The sequence below is a fragment of the Leptidea sinapis genome, chromosome 3 (assembly GCF_905404315.1).
Source record: "Leptidea sinapis chromosome 3, ilLepSina1.1, whole genome shotgun sequence".
Lineage (NCBI taxonomy): Eukaryota > Metazoa > Arthropoda > Insecta > Lepidoptera > Pieridae > Leptidea > Leptidea sinapis.
In genome coordinates, this window is record NC_066267.1 from 10,736,374 (window position 1) to 10,755,700 (window position 19,327).

The window sequence follows — 19,327 nt, forward strand, 5'->3', positions numbered from 1 at the left end:
GTTGAAATGAGCCACCAATCATATTTTAAGAGCTTTATCATGTATTAACAGGTTTTTGAACTTGTTGACTAGACTTTTATACTGATATTTAAGACAATTAATAACCTCGGGGACGAGACTCAATGGAGTTGATGATACGAGCATACAGAGCGAGTTCCCTATTTTTTTATGGACAAACGAGCGTACGGGTCATTTTTTACCTATTCCATCGCGTGAAAGTTAAACTGCAATTTGTATGGCATCGAAAGAGCGCTATGAAGATATCCGCTACTGCCACTAGATGATAAATTAGATGTTAAGTGATCACCGCTGCCAACACTCTTGCTACACCAGAGGAATCACAGGAGCGTTGCCGGACTTTCAGAAAAGTGTGCGCGCTTTATTTAAGGGATGGGTCCCTGGTTGTATCATCTTGTATAATATTTTATCTCAATAACAATAATGAGTAAGGAAAGTGATACCTCATGGTAAACCTAACTAAAGCCTTCACAAAAATTTGCCTTTGCCTATCTCTTGATATCGCTCAAATTTATCAAATAAACTCAAAGCATGTTGGAGCTCGCAGGTCACCTAATGGTAAGTGAACACTGCCAGGTGCTGTACTGCAGTATTGATGCAGTTTGCTGCCAAACACTCCTCACAATCTAAGTGTTTGGTGTTACTCGTACTCCACAGTCCAGTTATCAAGGAATATAAAATTCCAGACGTCAACATTATGCGGGTGGAATTTCGCATTTTAACGGAATGTAGTGGAATTTGGCTGCTGCTATCAACCCGAACAAGCACCTAAAGAGCCGGCAAGGCTTCTGTGACTTAACGAATCATACAGTTTTGTACTTTCCGCATTTATCATTTACATTGCGTTATCGCCATTCAAAAAAATATTAGAAATGCTTAGAAAACTAATTTGTACTTTAGAAAAAAGGTATTAAGTATACCTTTTTTTATTGAAATCGAGGACAAACGAGCGTACAAGTCACCTGGTGTTAATTGATCACCACCGCCCACATTCTCTTGTAACAGGATAGGATTCACAGGAGCGTTGGCGGCCATTAAGGAAGGTGTATATATTTATAATTAAATTAATCTGCCTATCAACGCTCATTACATAAAATTTATTAGCAATTAACCTTTAATAAGCTACATCTTCATAATAGTCTTAAAAATATCTCGGATATTTTCGCACTTATTTAATTTGTCTTAATATCCCATAAAATTCGATTTATTTTAATTAATATCTTAAATGAGGAGATCCGTAGGAGAACCAAAGTTACTGACATAGCCCAAATGATTGCTAAACTGTAGTGGCAGTGGGCAGGGTACATAGTTCGACGGACAGATGGTCGTTAGGGCAGTAAAGTCCTCGTACCAGAAGACGCAGTGTTGGTGGTCCCACAAGATGGACCGACGATCTGGTCAAGATCGCCGGAATACGTTGGATGAGTGCAACGCAGGACCGATCGTCGTGGAAATTTTTGAGGGAGGCCTTTGTCCAGCTGTGGACGCCTCCGGCTGATGATGAATATCTTAATATAAGTTATTGTGTCATAGCAGTGTTATAGGCATTGTTATTGGCAATTACCTTATAACATTAAGCTATATAGCATGTTCACAACACGTGTTATATGCTAACGTTTTTATTAAATCAAAATAGCCTTTATAATAACCGTCACACTCTTTGATTATTTTAGTTCTGTAACGGATACCCATATATTGAACCGAGATATTGCTCGCATATATTATATCACCTGTGCTAATAAAGAGGTTAACTGCGTAATTCAGTATCTTTGTAGCGTACCAAGTACTAATACCAAGTAGAATATATACTGGTTGATAAAAACTTGACAATACAATATAAAAACTCGTTTTTTTTAAAGTAAAACTTAAACTGTAATAAATTAAAATTCAAATATTTTTATTCAAAACAAGCTGACCCAGCAAACGTTGCATTGCCACATAAAGTAATAAGAAAAAAATCAATTATTAAAATTTTTGGGGTATATAAAATAGATGACTACCGATATATAGATATTCCGAGCATTTTAATATTTATTCACCTTTTAAACCTTCTCTGGACTTCCACAAATAATTCAAGACCAAAATTTGCCAAATCGTTCCAGCCGTACTTGAGTTTTAGCGAGACTAACGAACAGCAATTCATTTATATATATATATATATATATATATATATATATATATATATAGATAGGATTCAAAATCACTTATTGAAGAATATATTATGTAACAAATAAGTTTGTAAGGTTCTGCATGTGCTGAGACACATGTAGTTCTGTCCTTCCCGCCAAACCCATAGGAGATTTGCGTAAAGTAAGTATATAATTGCCTAAACATATTTCTTTAAAATAGGTATGGTATGTACCCTTAAAAGTAGGTAGTTCTATCAAATAAGACATCGCTCCAAAACATAATAGACTTTAAGCTTATGGTATGCCTACTATAAATAGTTAATTAATGATCTTTTTAGAGGTCAAAATCCCACACTACAATTAAAATACACTAAGTTACACCTACACATAGGATACGCTATTAAATTGTCAAAATATTTAAAGGTTCTCTATTATGATCTATATATATATAAGAGATTTCCACGTATATAGTCACTCATCACGATATCTTGGGAACCATTAGGCGTAGAGACTTGAAATTTGGTAGGAATATTCCTTTCGCCGAGTAGAGGTTAGCTAAGAACGGTTTTTACGAAATTCCAACCGCATTTTTTTTTATTATGAACAGAACAACGTCTGTCGGGTGAGCTAGTAAGATTATATTATTACAGCTATTATGGACGAGTTTGTCCGCAATGATTAAGAAAGTTAATACAGCGATTAATTAGAAAGTTGCTTGTAAGTTTTATCATTTGGGTCTGTATAATTGTATACTTGAATGTCAATGGATTTTTAATTCTTCATATTATATTCTATTAATATTATTTAAGAAATAATATTTTTTATGGGCGAGAAGGATAAACAATCTTTCATCAGGTAACTTGATGGTATGTGATTTTTTTTAATGAAAATAAGGGACGAGACGAGCAGCACGTTCAGCTGATGGTAATTGATACGCCCTGCCCATTACAATGCAGTGCCGCTCAAGATTCTTGAAAAACCCAATATTCTGAACGGCAATACAATTGCACTAGTAACCTTGAGACATAAGATGTTAAGTCTCATTTGCCCAGTAAAGCTTACACATTACTGCTTCACGGCAGAAATAGGCGCCGTTGTGGTATCCATAACCTAGCTGGTTTCCTGTTCAAAGGAGCCTCTCACTGGTGAAGTCTATAAAGTACTTTTTTCTCTTCGGTATTAGTAAAATATTTAAGTATTCTCTTAAAAAAATATTCAATATACAGTTTTTACTCTGTTACGATTGTATTAGCATATAGTATATAATAAAAAATCTCTAATTTTAACTATATAGCTATCATACAAATTTTGAGTGATTACATTTATGTAACAGTGTTGTAAATGGTAATTAAATAACGTTCCGGTACATGAAGACTTAAGATTATCATGAAGACGGAATATGTGTATGATATAATGCTATGAAGTAATAAATTATATGGTTTTATCAGCTGTTGTAACTGTAGACGTAACATGTGTTAAAAGTTTAAACAAAACACTTTTTAAAGGATTAAAACGCATGTAATTGTAACTGTTATTTTTATATTAATTTATATTATCAGTCTCGTGTAGGGAGTTTGGCGAGTCAACATGTGCCATTGGCGGAATTAACAGTAATTATAACATTAAGAAAACTCAAAACATTTGGATAATTATGGATAACCGCAACGCCTATTTCAATAAATTTCCTATTATTATTTTAGTTAAACCCGACGATTCAAGACCTTTCCAGATTTTATTTTATACTCTTGTTTCCAATACATTTCTGCACGGGAAGGTCAATTGTGTCATTGCTGTAGAACCTTTGGAATTTGGCTTACCAAATTCAAGAAACTCTGTGAAGCAGTTTTGTATTGCTTCTTGATGGTGTTTTAATATGTTTATAGAAAAATATCAACATCACACTATATCACAAAAAGTAAAACAAATATGTACCTATAAGCAAGTATCAGAGAACTAAAAAGAACTATTAACTTAAAAACCGCACTAGACGCGTATTAGGCTACGAATTTTTGAGATATGTTGTTATTCTATGGGAAAACAGCAAAAATGCCCAGGATCTCTTTATACAAAAAAAAATTGTATACGCATACTGGTTAATATATAAATTACAGACTCGTGTTTACCTCATTTAAAAAAAATAAAAATTAGAACCCTACCCTCGATATATATATTTTCGAAATATGCAAATTTGTGAAAAGAAATTTACACAATTATACAAAAAATGAAAATAAACCCCGACGATATCCCGAAAGACATATAAATATTTTAAACTTCGCGAAATCAAAATGTAATTAATGTGTATAAAAATATATAATAATATGCCAGACAAAATACAAGTATTTTAAGGAGATTTAAAAAAAATTGGAAGCATTTATAAAGAGTATTTTCTTTGATTAACGCGAGTGTTACACATTTAAATAAAACACTTTTAAAGGATTAAAACGCGTGTAATTGTAACGGTTTTATATTAGATGTTTTCGTCCCCCTGAAAACGAGACCTGGAAAGGTCTTGAAACGTCGGGATAACTAAAATAAAAATGTAACTTTTACGCAAACATCTAATGTAAAACCGTTACAATTGTAACGCGTTTTAATCCTTTAAAAGTGTTTTATTTAAGCATTTATAAATTTTTTTTTTCAATCTTCGTCATAAATAATAATATTACATTATTTTTATATACATATATATATATATATATATATATATATATATATATATATATCATCTGCGCGCCTCAATACTGGAAACCCAATCGATGGCAGCTATTTCGGTCAACGGATCAGCCTATCAGTTCATATGATCGATATAGATCAGTTTTAATTTACGTTTATATGTGAAAACGAACAAAATAAATGAAAATATATATACATGATTAAAATAATTGAAAAACTTTTTAAGCTGGTGCCAATGAAGCTGTTTCATATACCCCATGCATGCATCGCACGGTTAAAAAGTCTTACGTTAATGATTTAATTAAAAATTTATAGTTTTCAAACTTTTTCTCATACTCGTAGTATAAGACGGTATTATTTGCCAAATTTCATAGTTCTAGGTCAACGAAAAACCCCTCCTAATATTATAAAGGTGAATGTAAGTTTGTTTGCACGCTTTCACACCTAAACCACTGAACCGGGATTTGATAAAATTTAGTACAGAGATAAACAAGTGCTTGGGAAAGGACATAGGTTTACTTTTATCGCGAATAAAAGGTTGGGTGGGGTTGAAATAGGGGTGGAAGTTTGTATGAAAGTTCGTCATTATTGAAGTTAAACATCTTTGCATTTAGGCACTTGATAAAACATAACGGTTGGCTCAGTTGGTAAGAGCGCGGAACGCGAGAGGTCGCGGGTTTGAGTCCCGCATCGGTCATAAAATTATTATTACCTACTTAGTTTGTACAAAGGTTGATAATAATTCTTCTATGAGCATCTTTCAAAAACGGCTTGTAAACTTTTGTTGAGGTACAGTTATAAGCAAATTGATCGTGACTCATCTTGAGAAATAACAGCATTATTATGAGTATCATCGCAGGATTGTGAAATAAAACGTTGAAACTTGTTTTTGCGAGCTAGGTACGTGAATATCATAATAATGTACAAATCCTTGTGCACCTTAGAATATCAACTGGGCCTATCTAACGACATCACAAGACACATCCATTTCAATATGATATTGTATGTTTTAAGGCCTATAGAATTGAAACTATATAATACTAGCTGACCCAGCAAACGTCGTATTGCCATATAACATATTAAAAAAAATCAATGATTAAAATTTTAATGCAACCGATTCTCAGATCTACCAAATATATCGTACTACAATTATTGTATTCGATTGCCATCTTGCAACCCTATAACGGTTTGGTGAATGGTACAGAATAATATAAAAATCGTGATACAAAAATAGTTGTAGATCGTAGAAGGGCGAAAATTTAAATTTGTATGTATTTTTCAATGCCGAATCATAATAAAATAAAAATAAAAAAAATTGTCAAGAAATTTGGGGTGGACTACCCTTAACATTTAGGGGGATGAAAAATAGATAGTAGCCGATTCTCAGACCTACTGAATATGCATATAAAATTTGGGAAGAATCAGTAAAGCCGTTTCGGAGGAGTAAGGTAACTAACATTGTGACACGAGAATTTCATATATAAGATTTATAAATAAAAACGAACATACGAAATATTAACACTGTGCTAAAATTATAATACACTTAGTAAAGTACTTACTTACCTTTATCCTGTTTTATGTTTATATAACGTTTATTGCTAAAAATCAAAATTCGTTTCGTTTCTTTAATATTCGCAATATTTCTAAGATTTTTTTGCAAATGTATAAGGTATTAAATAACTTTCAAATATAGTGAAAAAGACGTGAAAAATCATTGTTATATAAATATTTTATTACATAGTTTATTAATTCCGTTACAGTTTTGAATATCATAATATTCCCGATTCCTGTAATTCTATTTACATGGTAACAACTTATTGCAACTAATATTAGTACTTTGTATGACATTAAATATTTTAAATCTATCTTATTATTTAAAGAATTCAGACCAAATGAACCTACAGATTAATATACAATATATTTGGTGAGAAACCTTTCTTTATAAACCTAAGTTAAAGCTATAATTTCTATTACATATTATGACTACATAAACCAATCGATAATCTATATTTACAACTTTGTAAATTTTTATAAACAACCAAAGTACGTCTTTTCAACTGATGTACTGTTTAGCAAAATACCAGTCAATAATTTATAAATAAATCAACATTTTATAAATAAATAATTGGTATTAATCGGTCTGCAAGAATAATAAAACAATGAGTAGAAATGTGATCTTCATAAGACAGCTCATGTTCTTCTTCAGTAAATTAACTTATCAACTTTATTTTCGAACTCTTAAGAATTCAGTCAGATTTATGATCTACAAATTAAGTGGCTCTAAAAGGTATTAAGGCTCCTCGACAGTCGTGGGTGGTGTTGTTAATCGTCGTGGCACAAAAGCAGGTCTAATAGGTCTGATAGGTTTGAAAACTCGTCTCTCCGTTGTTGAACGTGGTGTTTCTGTTGTAAAAGCTCTCGCTGATTTTGTACTTGTAGACTTTCTCAAGTCAATCGGAACGTTTTGAGCTCTGTTTGAATATCTATTTTTATTTGGATTGAACGGTGCTTTAGTAGTCTTTTGCTTACTTAAAGTTGCATTATTTTTACCAGGTCTTGCAATGGCGCTGAATCGTGTAATGTTAGACGGTTTGATAATGGGACGCCTTGGGAAATATTTTGATCTTTTAGAGTCTAATGCTGATATTTTTACAGTTGTAATTTCTTCTATAGGTGCTTCTGTTGTAATTGGTGAGGATGTTTCTGTTTCTGTTGTTGGTAAAGTTTCCGAGATAATAGTAGTTGGTTCATTAACTGAAATAGAACTACCTTCTGTTGTCGTCAGCAGTTCAATGATTGGACTTTTGTTAATATTACTTGTTTCTGTTGTAGTGGTGGATGTACTAGAAGTCAAGTTACTTATGGTTTCCATTGTTGATGTAATTTCTGTGTTGGAAATAACAGATATATTAAATGGATATCTTACTGTGACTTCTTCTTCAACGTCAGGGCCTTTATATTCTTGGCCCCTTGCAAATGTAACAATGCTTCGTCCAGTTTCTGGCTTTAATATGTCCAATTTCACAATGTTCACTGCTTCTGTTTGTGTCGGTACCGAAGCAGAATAAACTACAAATGGTTGGCTATTATCGCCGACTTTTCTAGCGGTAGGCCTCTCTGTTTTAAAAAGACCTTCTAGAGACAACGTTGATGGATTCGTTAATAAGACGCGAGGTGTGACTACATCTAAAGTTGGTTTAACTTTAATTGCAAGATCATTTTCATAAGCAGCTGGAACGAATTGCCAATTGGAGAACCCTTGATCAGACTTGGTCAATTTATTATCATCGTTAATAAAACTTAGAAAATCATCGTTTGGCAAATGTTCAACGTGATCTTTTCCGATTATACTCCGGTTTTCTTTACCCTGTCTTGTTATTTTATTTATATGCCTGTAAGCCTCGTTCATACTTTCGGAAGCTACGAGATTCTCTTTAGGTATATCGGAATAATCGAATAGTGCCCTAGCATTTCTAGCTTCATCAATTCGGATTGGGTTATTTGGTGGATTGTCTACAGGATAAACATGTCCCAGTTTGGTCAGATAAATAGGTATATCATCTTCTACAATCTTAATGAGACTAAATCTGCTAACCTCGCCAATTTTATCTACGGTTGGTTTCTTTTCTATAATTACTTTCCCTTCTTCTATTAACGTGGTTTCATTATTTTTATTTAATCGATGCTTGTCTAACTTAGAAGAAACTTCAACTACTCTACTAACTGAAAAAAGCTTATCAAACTGTGTTTTGACAATTGGCGATGCCTTGGGAACGTTTGTTGTAGTTTCAAAATTTTCTGTGGTCGTTTCATATATTTCATTATCAGTTGTTGGTAATTGAGTTTTATCGCTGTTATCAAACTCAGATTTTATATAAGTACCGTCAACAGTATTTGGGTAATCCGTAGTAGCTTCAGTATTTTCCAAATAATCATCAGTAGTATTGTCAACTTCTATTACTTGGTTCAAAATATCTTTATCATCGCTATTACCAGGAGAGTGTAAATAATCAGTCGTAGAGATAATATCGTAAGTTGCCGTGGTAGTATTTATTTCATCATGTGATGTTAAAGTAGTGACATCAACATTTTTTCTTTCTTCAGGTGTAGTTTTTGTATCATTGAAGGGGTTTGTTGTAGTGGTGTTGATTGATTTTGGCGTATTATACCCTATAGGAACATTTTGCACACGCTTCTTTAGATCGTTGACCGGCTTATTAGCAAACCTGTTATAAATTAATGTCTTATTTTGGTTAGTAGGTAAAGGTCGTTTAGGTAGTTCCGTTGTTGTAGTAGATGTTCTAAAAGTATTAGAGTTTACAATACGTGGCTTAAAGAGAGGCTTCCTTGTGGATGGTGTCAATTTACTAGGCGGATTATCATCATAGTTTTCTTCTTCAGGAATTTCTTCCTCTTCTTCCACAACTTCTTCTTCTTCATTTTCATACTCTTCAGAATCCGGTTTTCTACCGTATAATTTACTTGGAGGTACAAAAACTAAAGGACTTTCGGGTTCCTCATCCAAAAGTTCTTCGTCAGAGTATTCTTCTTCCTCTTCTTCTTCTTGATATCTAGGTGTTGTTCTTACTGTTGGCAAAGTTTTTCTGGTAAATGTTCGTGAAAATAATGGTCTTCTTGTTGTTGGTCTTCTGAAAGAATCTGGTCTTTCGACTGTTGATGGACTTGTGTACACACCTGGGTTGTATTTTCTACTGAATGTTCTACTACTAGGTGAAGATGATGACTCAGTAGTTGAAGTAAAGGGTCTTTTTGATGGCCTATAAGGTGACCTAGAACGAGCTGTGGATGATGTAAAGGTCTGTGTAGTAGTGCTAGTAGTAGTAGTTTCCGTGACAGTCTGATCTGTTTCAACGGCAAGAGTTTGAGATTCTTTTTCAAAATCCCCACTACTACTCGGTGAGGTCGTGTCAATATGAGGGGTACTACCTATAGTTTCATTAATTTTATATGCATTTTCTTCTGTGATTTTTTCAGGAATAAGAGGTTCTGTGCTTATTTCTAAACCATCTTTTTCACTAGTAATATTCTGTGATACATTGATAGGTTCATCTGATGTTATTTGAGTCTCTTTAGAGTTAGTTTCTATTGCGTCGGATATGTCTATTGATTTGTCATCTTCTTCTACTATAACATTTGGTTTGGGTTCTTCCTCTAAATCATATTTATTTTGACTTTTGTCGTTCTTACTTTCATTGGTAAGGTCATAGTCATTTTTAGATGAACTTGAATCAACTATCTTTTTAATTTTATTTGAAACAAAATTATCTTTATATGCTAAAATGGGATCGGTAATTAGATCTTCCTCAATAGTAGTAGTCTCGGGAGCTTCTTCTACTGGAGTTGTAAAATATCTGGTTTTTTCACCATAATTTTGAATATTTTGTGGAATGTCATTGAACCCAGCGTTTATTGTTGTTGAAGGAATAATTTTTTCTTCTTCCAAAGGCTTAATTTTTTTACGAATAACTTTTCGGATTCTATTTACTGGCGTTGTGATTGTTTCTGTGGACGTTCTTAAAGTAGTGCTAACGGTAGGACGTCGACGAATTATTCTGAATTTTCTTTTTCCATTATCATCAATAATGGATTCATTTGTAAGAAGGTCATCTGAAGCTTTAATTTTTTTAACTGTGACTCTGGTTCTTCCTTGCGCTTGTGTTGTTATATCTTCATAGTCATTATCATGTTCTTTTTCTTCGATTGCAGTTTCCGAAAGCGTGATGACTTCTTTATCATCATCATCTTCACCTTCATCTAGTATAGTTGAAATCGGTGTCGAAGTTAAAACTCGCGATGGGAAAGGTAATTTGCGACCTTGTACTACTGCTGAATTACTCGGTATATTTACTCTAGGTCTGAAAAGTGCTAGACGAGCTCGATTGATGGGTTTTTCTTTTTCCACATTCTCATCCTCATTATTTAAGTCGGCAGGTCTGATAGTAGATCGTCCAAATGGACGTGGTGTGAATCTAGCAAAAGTTTGACGTCGTTGATTCAATGGACTTTCTGATGTAACAGATTGTTTTAAAGCTTCGGTCGTTATTGTAAATCTACTTCTGCCCCTTGGTAAAATATTTGTTCTTCTTTCATCGACAGTAGTTGCAGAGACTTCACTATCTTTAATCTGATCGTTATCAGCACGTGTTAGTAAAATGTCATCTGTTTTTTCGTTTTCCAACTGTTCATCATCTACATCAATAGGTGTTAGCGATAAAAGTTCATCTTCACTAATTACTGGCCTAAATTGTCCTCTTGATACTTGAGAAGCAGCTGCTGGTATGGAATCTTCAGTTCGAGACACGGAAGGCTCAAACCGATTACGGAGCCTTCTTATTTGCGGTGACCTATTTGTAACTTTATCACTTTCTACCTCACGACTGTCAGGAGTTGTTGATCTTATTTTCCTAGTAAGTTCATTTGATTCTTGAGCGTCCGACAAATTATTTAGTTGTGAAAGGGGTCTACGGCGTCGAATAAAGGAATAATTTCTAGAACTTACCTGTGTGGAGGTTGCTGCTGTAGATGTTGTCGTTGGGGGATTGGTAGAACCTCGACGGCGGAGTAAGTTACGTCTTGTAGTCGGTGGGGTTGTACTAGTGGTCGTAGTCAAAGCAGAGGATGAACGCGTAGATGTAGTTTCAGATTCGATCAATTCTGTCGTTTGAATCGGATTAGCTTCCAATTCGTCTGTGTCGGTGGGACTAGGAGCATTTAATAATGATGAAATCTGAACTGACAAAATTGTTGTTGGTTCTGGAGTATATATTTCTTCAGTTGGAGATAAGGTCGTAGATCGCGTTCTGATTATTGATGAGTATTGAGGTTGGGCTTGCGATGGGACTTTTCTTTCAATAGCAGTCTCTTTTGATTCCTGAACTTCTTCAGAGTTTCTATACCTACAAAAACAATTAGTTTCTGTTTAGGACAGAATAAATAAAACGTAAAGAAAATAATCATTATTTTCGTTATTCTATCAGTTTGGGAGTTTTGTATCGCATTTATTTTATTGACAAATGCTTATTGTTAGATGATAAAAACTATGCAACAAAAAATTACAACAAAATCATCGGCGATGACATATTAAAACAATGTTTGTACTTCAACAAAGTCACGCGTATATATGATTCAAGAATTTAGTCGTTGGTTTTGGACTTTTTAAAATTAAAGAAATGTAAAAGATGTCATAATTGAATGTACGTCATATTTTTTAATATTTGTCTATGTAACTTATTGTGAATGTAAAAAAAGGAAATCTTACTGCACAGTTGTTGTAGCCTCAGTGGTGGGAGTGGTGGGGCGAGTCCGTCTAATGGTTACGTACTCAGGTGTGGTCTCCTTCCTGAAGTTCACTACATCTAAAGTGTTCGGAGTACCCGATACGGCAACAAACGGCTCCGAGCGATCAAAGAGCGCATTTCTGAAAATAATGAGATGCTAAGACTTATATACATTTATTCAAACTAAACAAATATTATGATTATATTTGCAATACTATGACTAGATAAAATTAGAAATATCATTCCGTGGAAGCGTACCAAGAATACTGGCAGCATTTCCGCGTTGGATAGCTGATCCGTTGAACGAAATAGCTGCCAGCGCTTTGGTTTCCAGTATCCTTATTGAGGCGCGAAGATAGTACTTTAAACATTCTCCGTGCCTCTGGGCCCCACGGGCCAAGTGTCTTGACACCAAACGGTACAATGATGTATGACTCACTGAGACCAACATATTTGCGACGCTTGCTGTCTTCGGCAGTCGAAGCAGCAGCCCCAGCACGAACTGACGTAACTTGGATATGAGAAGGAGCCAGAGTGTCGACGCAATTCGCGTCCTACACCAGCGCAGGGAAGGCCCCGTACACGAAGCAACCAGCGCCATGCTTAGACTTTATATTATATCTACTGACGAGACTGTAGAAGCTTTATAACTTTTATGAGCTTCTTAAAAATTTTATTGAGGTCTTCTATACTATCAGACTAGCCTGTTGCTTTGACTATGTGTTAAGGAATATAGAAAACACGCAAACAAGGTGATTTTAGACAAGTTTTGTCGTGAAAATATAACACATATCCTTATTTTTAGGTTGCTAGTGCTTGCTGTTGGTTATAGTTAACACTCCAGAGCCATTTTGAATTACTATAGTGCACGCGGAAGCGCTGGTCACCGCCTGAGGAATGTGAGCGGCAGGGCGGGGGAGGTAGACAAATGTCAAGCTAACTCATTCTGCCGTTGACGATATATATCGTGTGCGTCTTGTCAATCGCGCCCTCCCCCGTCTCACCCCCCAAATTACCTCAGAAGGTGACTTGCGCTTCCGCGCGCACTATACCAGTTTTCATTGCAGTTAAACAAGTTTTTTCTCGGCATGACACATTCGTTTAGGACTACTTTCAGAAAAGTTATTCTTATTGCTTGTTTGTTATGCAGGTACATTTATTCAAATTTGTAATCAATAAGGACTGTAAGCATATAAACTGTTTGCGCCTGTGAAAATGATACGTTTTCCACGAAAGAATTTTGAAAATATTGGCTTTATTACATAGATGGCGGGTTGGCAGCCGTGAACTATATCTCTCAAGATCGCTGGCGTTGCCTTCCCTTTTATATGGACGTTCGGGCAAGCAAACCGAGCTAATCGTCAGATTTGAGCGTTATAGGAGAGCGTCAGATTTAGCATGTGTGTTATTCTTATTTCTTCGCGTGAAAATAACTTATCATTATTGAGTAAAAATTGGTACCTACACATGAAAAGTTTATTTTGGTGCCGGGTCAAAATTAATTATTAAAACATTCCTACCGAGACATTGTTCGCGAACGGTGATTCGTCGGTGCGACGGAATTGATTAGTTAAACTCTTCTATCACCCGAAATAACATAGCTAAGCTTTTTTTTATGAAAATAAAGCAGTACGAAAAGATAATAATCGTATAAATCCATTCTGAGCAGCACTACTATTGCGCTCGTCACCTTGTGACATAAGATGTTAAGTTTCTTTTGCCCAGTAATTTCACTATCATTGCGCCCTTCAGACTGAAACCCAATAATGCTTGTACATTACTGCTTCACGGCAGAAATAGACGCCATTGTCGTACCCATAATCTAGCCAGCATCCTGTGCAAAGGAGCCTCCCACGGCTTTATAGTTATAGTTTCTTATGCCTTACCTAGAAGGAGTATCATCCTCATCATCTGGGACAGTAGTAGGCCTAGTTCTCCTGATGTTCACGTACTGCCTGGCTGTAGTAGCCGAGTTCACCGCAGCCGACGGCTGCAGGTTCCTGGACCTCGACACTTGCTGCACTTCTTCCGAGCCGGTCTCATCTTCCTCCAAGCTTTCGAGGGGTTCAGTTGTTGTCTGCTGCCTCGAGCGGTTTATTGTTACATACCTGGGTAATTAAATTCAAAAAAATATAATGAACTGGCGTCTTATCTATATTTATCTATCTATATATAATGAAAATGGTCTTTGTTTGCGGGCTCTTTTTAAGCCTAAACCACTGATCATATCGACATGAAACTACCACCATTCGATTCGAAATTAATTCTAGATGGTTTATGGCTACTTAGTTTTCGAACTACAACATTCCTTCCATTTAAAATTCGCACAGCGAAGCGGGCGGGAACGGCTAGTATAAAATAAATTGAAAAGTAATATATATTCTTAACAGTAGTGTCGTTTTTAGTTACTCGTATGATAGACGATACGACGTAGAGCCTAACTGTAGAGCTTTCTTGCTAGGTGGTTGTGTGTGTGTTTGTATATCAGTGGTTTTGTTTTGGAATATGAGACATGAGCTATTTTGTCAACTAATAGTAAGTGTTCACAGCCACTGATTGATTTTGTGCCAGCTGAGAGGAGATACGCAAAAGGTACTTTTAAAAAGTTTACTCGAGGACTCTTGTGGTGGCAATTGATTTGCGGTGGCGGTGGTGGTAATAATTTGCCATCGGGTCATATGCACAGTTTAACTCTTAAATTTCATTAAAAAGATCGTTTAAGCACAAATGTATATTTAACAGAAGAGTTTTCTATTAATCATTGAACAAATTTTCCAAATTTATGCAAACAAAGGTGAAAAAGGTCAAAAAATTTTTGGGGTTTTCAAGAATCCTGAGCGGCACTGCATTGTAATGGGCAGGGCGTATAATGTTTAAGTAACGATTTACTGATAGAAGTAATAACTTATATATAATAATAATTTTAAACTTTTTTATTTTTGTTTTTTTATATTCTATTCAATAGAATCTAGAATCTAGATAGAGCCTCTTGCTGCCAGACAACCGATGTAAGTTTATTACTTTAGTGTGCGTAACAAGCTACGTCTTACACTCGCGATTTGTATCAGTGTGCGTGCATTTCAAAAAATAGAGGTAAACTGTTAACCTCAATTTTTTTCGACATTTTCACAGCTGTCGCAGTCTATCTACAATCTATTGTTTTAGAATAATATATTTATTTGAATGTATCTCACTGTGGCCTATCTTTTCTGTATGACTTGTCCCTGTCGCTACTGGGTTCAATGCCGGCGTTCTGAGGTCCACTTCGGCTGTTCTGCACTCCACCTTCTGATCCAATGTTACTGTTGAACCTGGAAAACGTCGGAAACAATTAGTCCCTTAATACTTGGTGAAAGGCTTTCAATTCCTATATATTTAATGTAGTTATTTAAAATTCACCAGTGTTAAATCTAATATATAAAATTCTCATGTCGCGGTGTTTGTAGTTAAACTCCTTCAAAACGGCTTGACCGATTCTCATGATATTTTGAGTGCATATTGGGTAGGTCTGAGAATCGAACAACATCTATTTTTCATCCCCCTAAATGTTAAGGGTGGTCCACATTTTTTTTTTAAATTTGTTTGATTATGAGTCCGCATTAAAAATAAAAAAAATTTCTCATCTACGATCAACAGTTACTTTTGTATCGTGATTTTAATATCGGCAATACAACGTTTGCTGGGTCAGCTAGTATGTTTATAAATCTTCTTTGACATTTAGATCCATATTTTGGCAGTTATGTCAATGTAAATTTACTTTAGGGCTAGAGTCAAGGACAAGTAGAATTCTGCCAAGAAAACACCTTGTCACATTTAAAGTGAATATAGAGTTCTCTGCGCTAAAAAGGGCCAGCGTCTGGGAGCACATGAACAAAGAACGCTATAGTCCCCTCTCCCAAGGATTTGATGAGCTCCAATGTTCTAGAATACATAAGAATGGATACTTACGTATTCTAGGGATGGTTACCTACTCTGTGGTTCTAGTCATACACGATTCATTGAACATAGAATCATCTTTGATCAGTATCATTCATCTACTCTCATTGTATCCTATGCTGACTGTAGCATGGATGCGCATATGATACAATATGTCTGAAAGGGTCATAGACCGTGGACCGTTTCTCCTCTCATCTCTTCTTAGTTGACCAAAAAGTCATGTCTCTTATTCTAAAACAAAACCACCGATATACAAAAAAACACACACACACACACACACACACACACATACGTACTTACATATACTTACAAGGGTAATAGGAACACTTTTTTTTAATATTACATTTTATAAAGAAGATAGCTTAATTAGGTAATCGGGGAGCCATAATACAACCACTCTCGCTCAAAACCTTAGAGAGGAGGGGATGGCTGAAAAACAGCGCTGCATGGAAACATAAATCCATGATTCCATGTCAGGTGAAGCCGAGCCTTTTCCTTTTGCCTATTGTTTCATCGCGTAGCCTAATTATTCATATTTTTTTTGTAATGCTTTGTATGGAAATAAAGCATTTATTTATACACTGCCAAGACAAAATCTTTTTATACTAACTTGCTCTTTCCCCTCGCCCTCTCGAGCACCTTCTGGTAGAGTTTCTTGTTGAACGGCGTCGGTGTAGTGGTGGCAGTACCATCCGCAGTGCTGCTGCCCACTGTCTCCGAGTAACGAAGGTGCTTTTCCAGCTGTTCAACACCACCTGATGGTAAACAATGACGGTGTTATTACAAAAAAATAAATTAAGCATTACTTAGACATGTGTTTTGTTAAACAGTGACCTAACAATAACAACGTCTAAAATGGAGTTTATCTTTTTCTATTACAAAGCAGTGTTTAGCTTGTGTTAACTAAATCGTCGTTTAGCACAACATAAACTGAAGTGTACAGGAACAATTGGATGTAGTTCCTGAAAAACGTTCCAAACCACAATCATGTCGAAATTGAGTTAAGTTATATTGTTATATTATTAAGTTACTATTGATATTAGTTACACAATTTTTCTCCCTTAAATAATCATACATGGCCACAATTTTTTTCATAACGCACGACGGCATTTTTACAATATTTTATTGAGACGCAAACTGATCTGTCACAGACGATGACAATTCTTATAATGACCGCCTATCGGCCTGTAGTAGTGTAAGTGTGTGCGTGGGCCTATGTATTTACACGTTAATCGGCTTGTTTTGGTGTACTGTAATGTAAGGTGACACGGAGTCCTTATTTTTTTACTAGTCCGTGCAGCTAGTTAGTATTTTATAACACATTTATACTAATAATAGTGTCAAAAAACGTAAGTGGTGTGGATTGCGATATATTTATAACAAAACAAATCTTATAACTATATTGACAATACTATGATAACATTAAAATAAAACTATCAGGTCGCATGCAAAAATTAAACAAACAAATATCAAAAGTTTTCAAGTTGTCACTTAAATGGGCGGGAAATGTACTTATAAGTACTTATCTGTGGTGAGTTTATTTTAACGTCAAGGAATGGCAAAGGCATATGTGCAACCCAAGGCAAATTATATTAACAAGTTTGTTTTTCTTAAGTTGACATTTAAAATGTTTCGTCTCAAGATTGAAAGGCGGTGATGGCCAAGTCGGAAACTACGAGACTTAGAGGAAAGTCGTGAAAGTTCGAAAATTTCTTAGTTTTGACGGAAATCGCCCGAATGGTGTTGCAAAAAAAATTACATCCTGTATTATTGAACCAATAGACTCTACATTCTGTACATTATATAGGTGATCGTAGCTGATAATATAAATGACGGATAAAAGTAGAGGGGTAGAAACAGTGGTAAAAATGAATTATTCAAGGAACACACACCAGCAAACACATTTAAATGATACTTTGATCATCTACCCATATGTCATGAACAGATCCAGCTTAAATTCTACTAATACAAACTTCACTCACCAACTTTCTTTATCAGGTCAATAAGTTCCTTAATCACCTTCGGGTCTTCCGCGTCCTCCTCGGCAGTGTCTACTACTTCGTCAGAAAATTCTTCTTCTTCACTTAACTGGAAAAATTTAAATTTTACAATGCTAAGCTTTTATTAAATGTTACTCCTCAACCTGTTTTTACCAGCAATGTTTTCTGATCAACATTGAATTTTTTTTTATAATATATTCGCATAGTGGCACAATTTCTTTAGGCACACACGGACGGTTGACTTGGTGTTATCTTTTCTTTATGAAAATCAGTGACGAGATGAGCAGGACGTTCAGCTGATAGTAATTAATTTATAGAAAAACTCAAAAACTCTGAGAGGCACTACAACTGCGCTTGTCACCTTTAGAAATAAGATGTCAAGTCTCATTTGCCCAGTAGGTCATATCACTACGCTACTAGCTACGGTGCCCTTAAGACCGAAACACTGTAATGCTTATAAATTACTGCTTCACGGCAGTTAAAGGCACCGTTGTGGTACCCATAATCTAGCGGGCATCCGGTGCAAAGGAGCCTCCCTGGTGAATCTACCGGAGGAACTGATAAGAATACCGCATCATCCAAAAACTTTGGCACAAATAAAAATTTATATGTTCATATAGATTTATTTACTCAGCCCTTATAATAGTAAGATTTGATCTGTCTGTGATTGACTTGACCTAAGACTTTGCGAGCTACCTACAATTAGGCGTAGTTCCTGAAAAACGTTCCAAACCACTAACATCAAATTTTAAGGAATTCGTGTTTAAAGTTTAATTAATATTACTTAGTGTATACATAATAATATACTAAGTCATGATATCATTTGTCAGTCCGTTAATATGAATCACGTGACTAGTTTTTCTCCAATTACGTCCAATTATGCTGACAAAAGGAAAATGTGAGCCGTACTAACCTCAGGTTCAGGAGTTGTGGTAGTGGATGTTCTGAATAGCAAAGAGCTTCTAGAGGTAAGTCTGACTGGTCGTCTGGTGGTGGTGGTACTTGTAGTGGTGGTAGTTACAGTCGTCTTGGGGGTAGGTTTGGTGGTGGGTTTCGCGGTAGCTGATGGCATCTTACAGAGCACGTTGCGAGAAAAGTCACACGAATCCGCGGCTTTGTTGAAGTATAATCCTGGAGATAATAATAATTTTGTAAAAGCTGATCTTTTGGAATAAAATCCTGGAAAATATTTTGGTATGGATAACTTTAAAACATAAGCTGTGATTCCACTGATATTACAAGCGAGAAAGGGCGGCGATGATCTCAATCCATC

General features: G+C 35.3%; 1 protein-coding gene across 1 annotated transcript in view; it reads right to left on the reverse strand.

Annotated features, from left to right (window-relative positions):
* LOC126979063 (mucin-5AC) overlaps positions 1–19,327 on the reverse strand; it is a 130,198-nt gene that overhangs the window by 32,817 nt on the left and 78,054 nt on the right. Inside the window, exons 13-19 of the mRNA XM_050828255.1 lie at positions 18,968–19,185; positions 18,037–18,142; positions 16,665–16,809; positions 15,313–15,429; positions 14,005–14,226; positions 12,100–12,258; positions 11,341–11,737 (exon numbers count right to left, since the gene is read on the reverse strand). Of these exons, the coding sequence (XP_050684212.1) occupies positions 11,341–11,737; positions 12,100–12,258; positions 14,005–14,226; positions 15,313–15,429; positions 16,665–16,809; positions 18,037–18,142; positions 18,968–19,185 (1,364 nt within the window). The remainder of the gene's footprint in view (positions 1–11,340; positions 11,738–12,099; positions 12,259–14,004; positions 14,227–15,312; positions 15,430–16,664; positions 16,810–18,036; positions 18,143–18,967; positions 19,186–19,327) is intronic.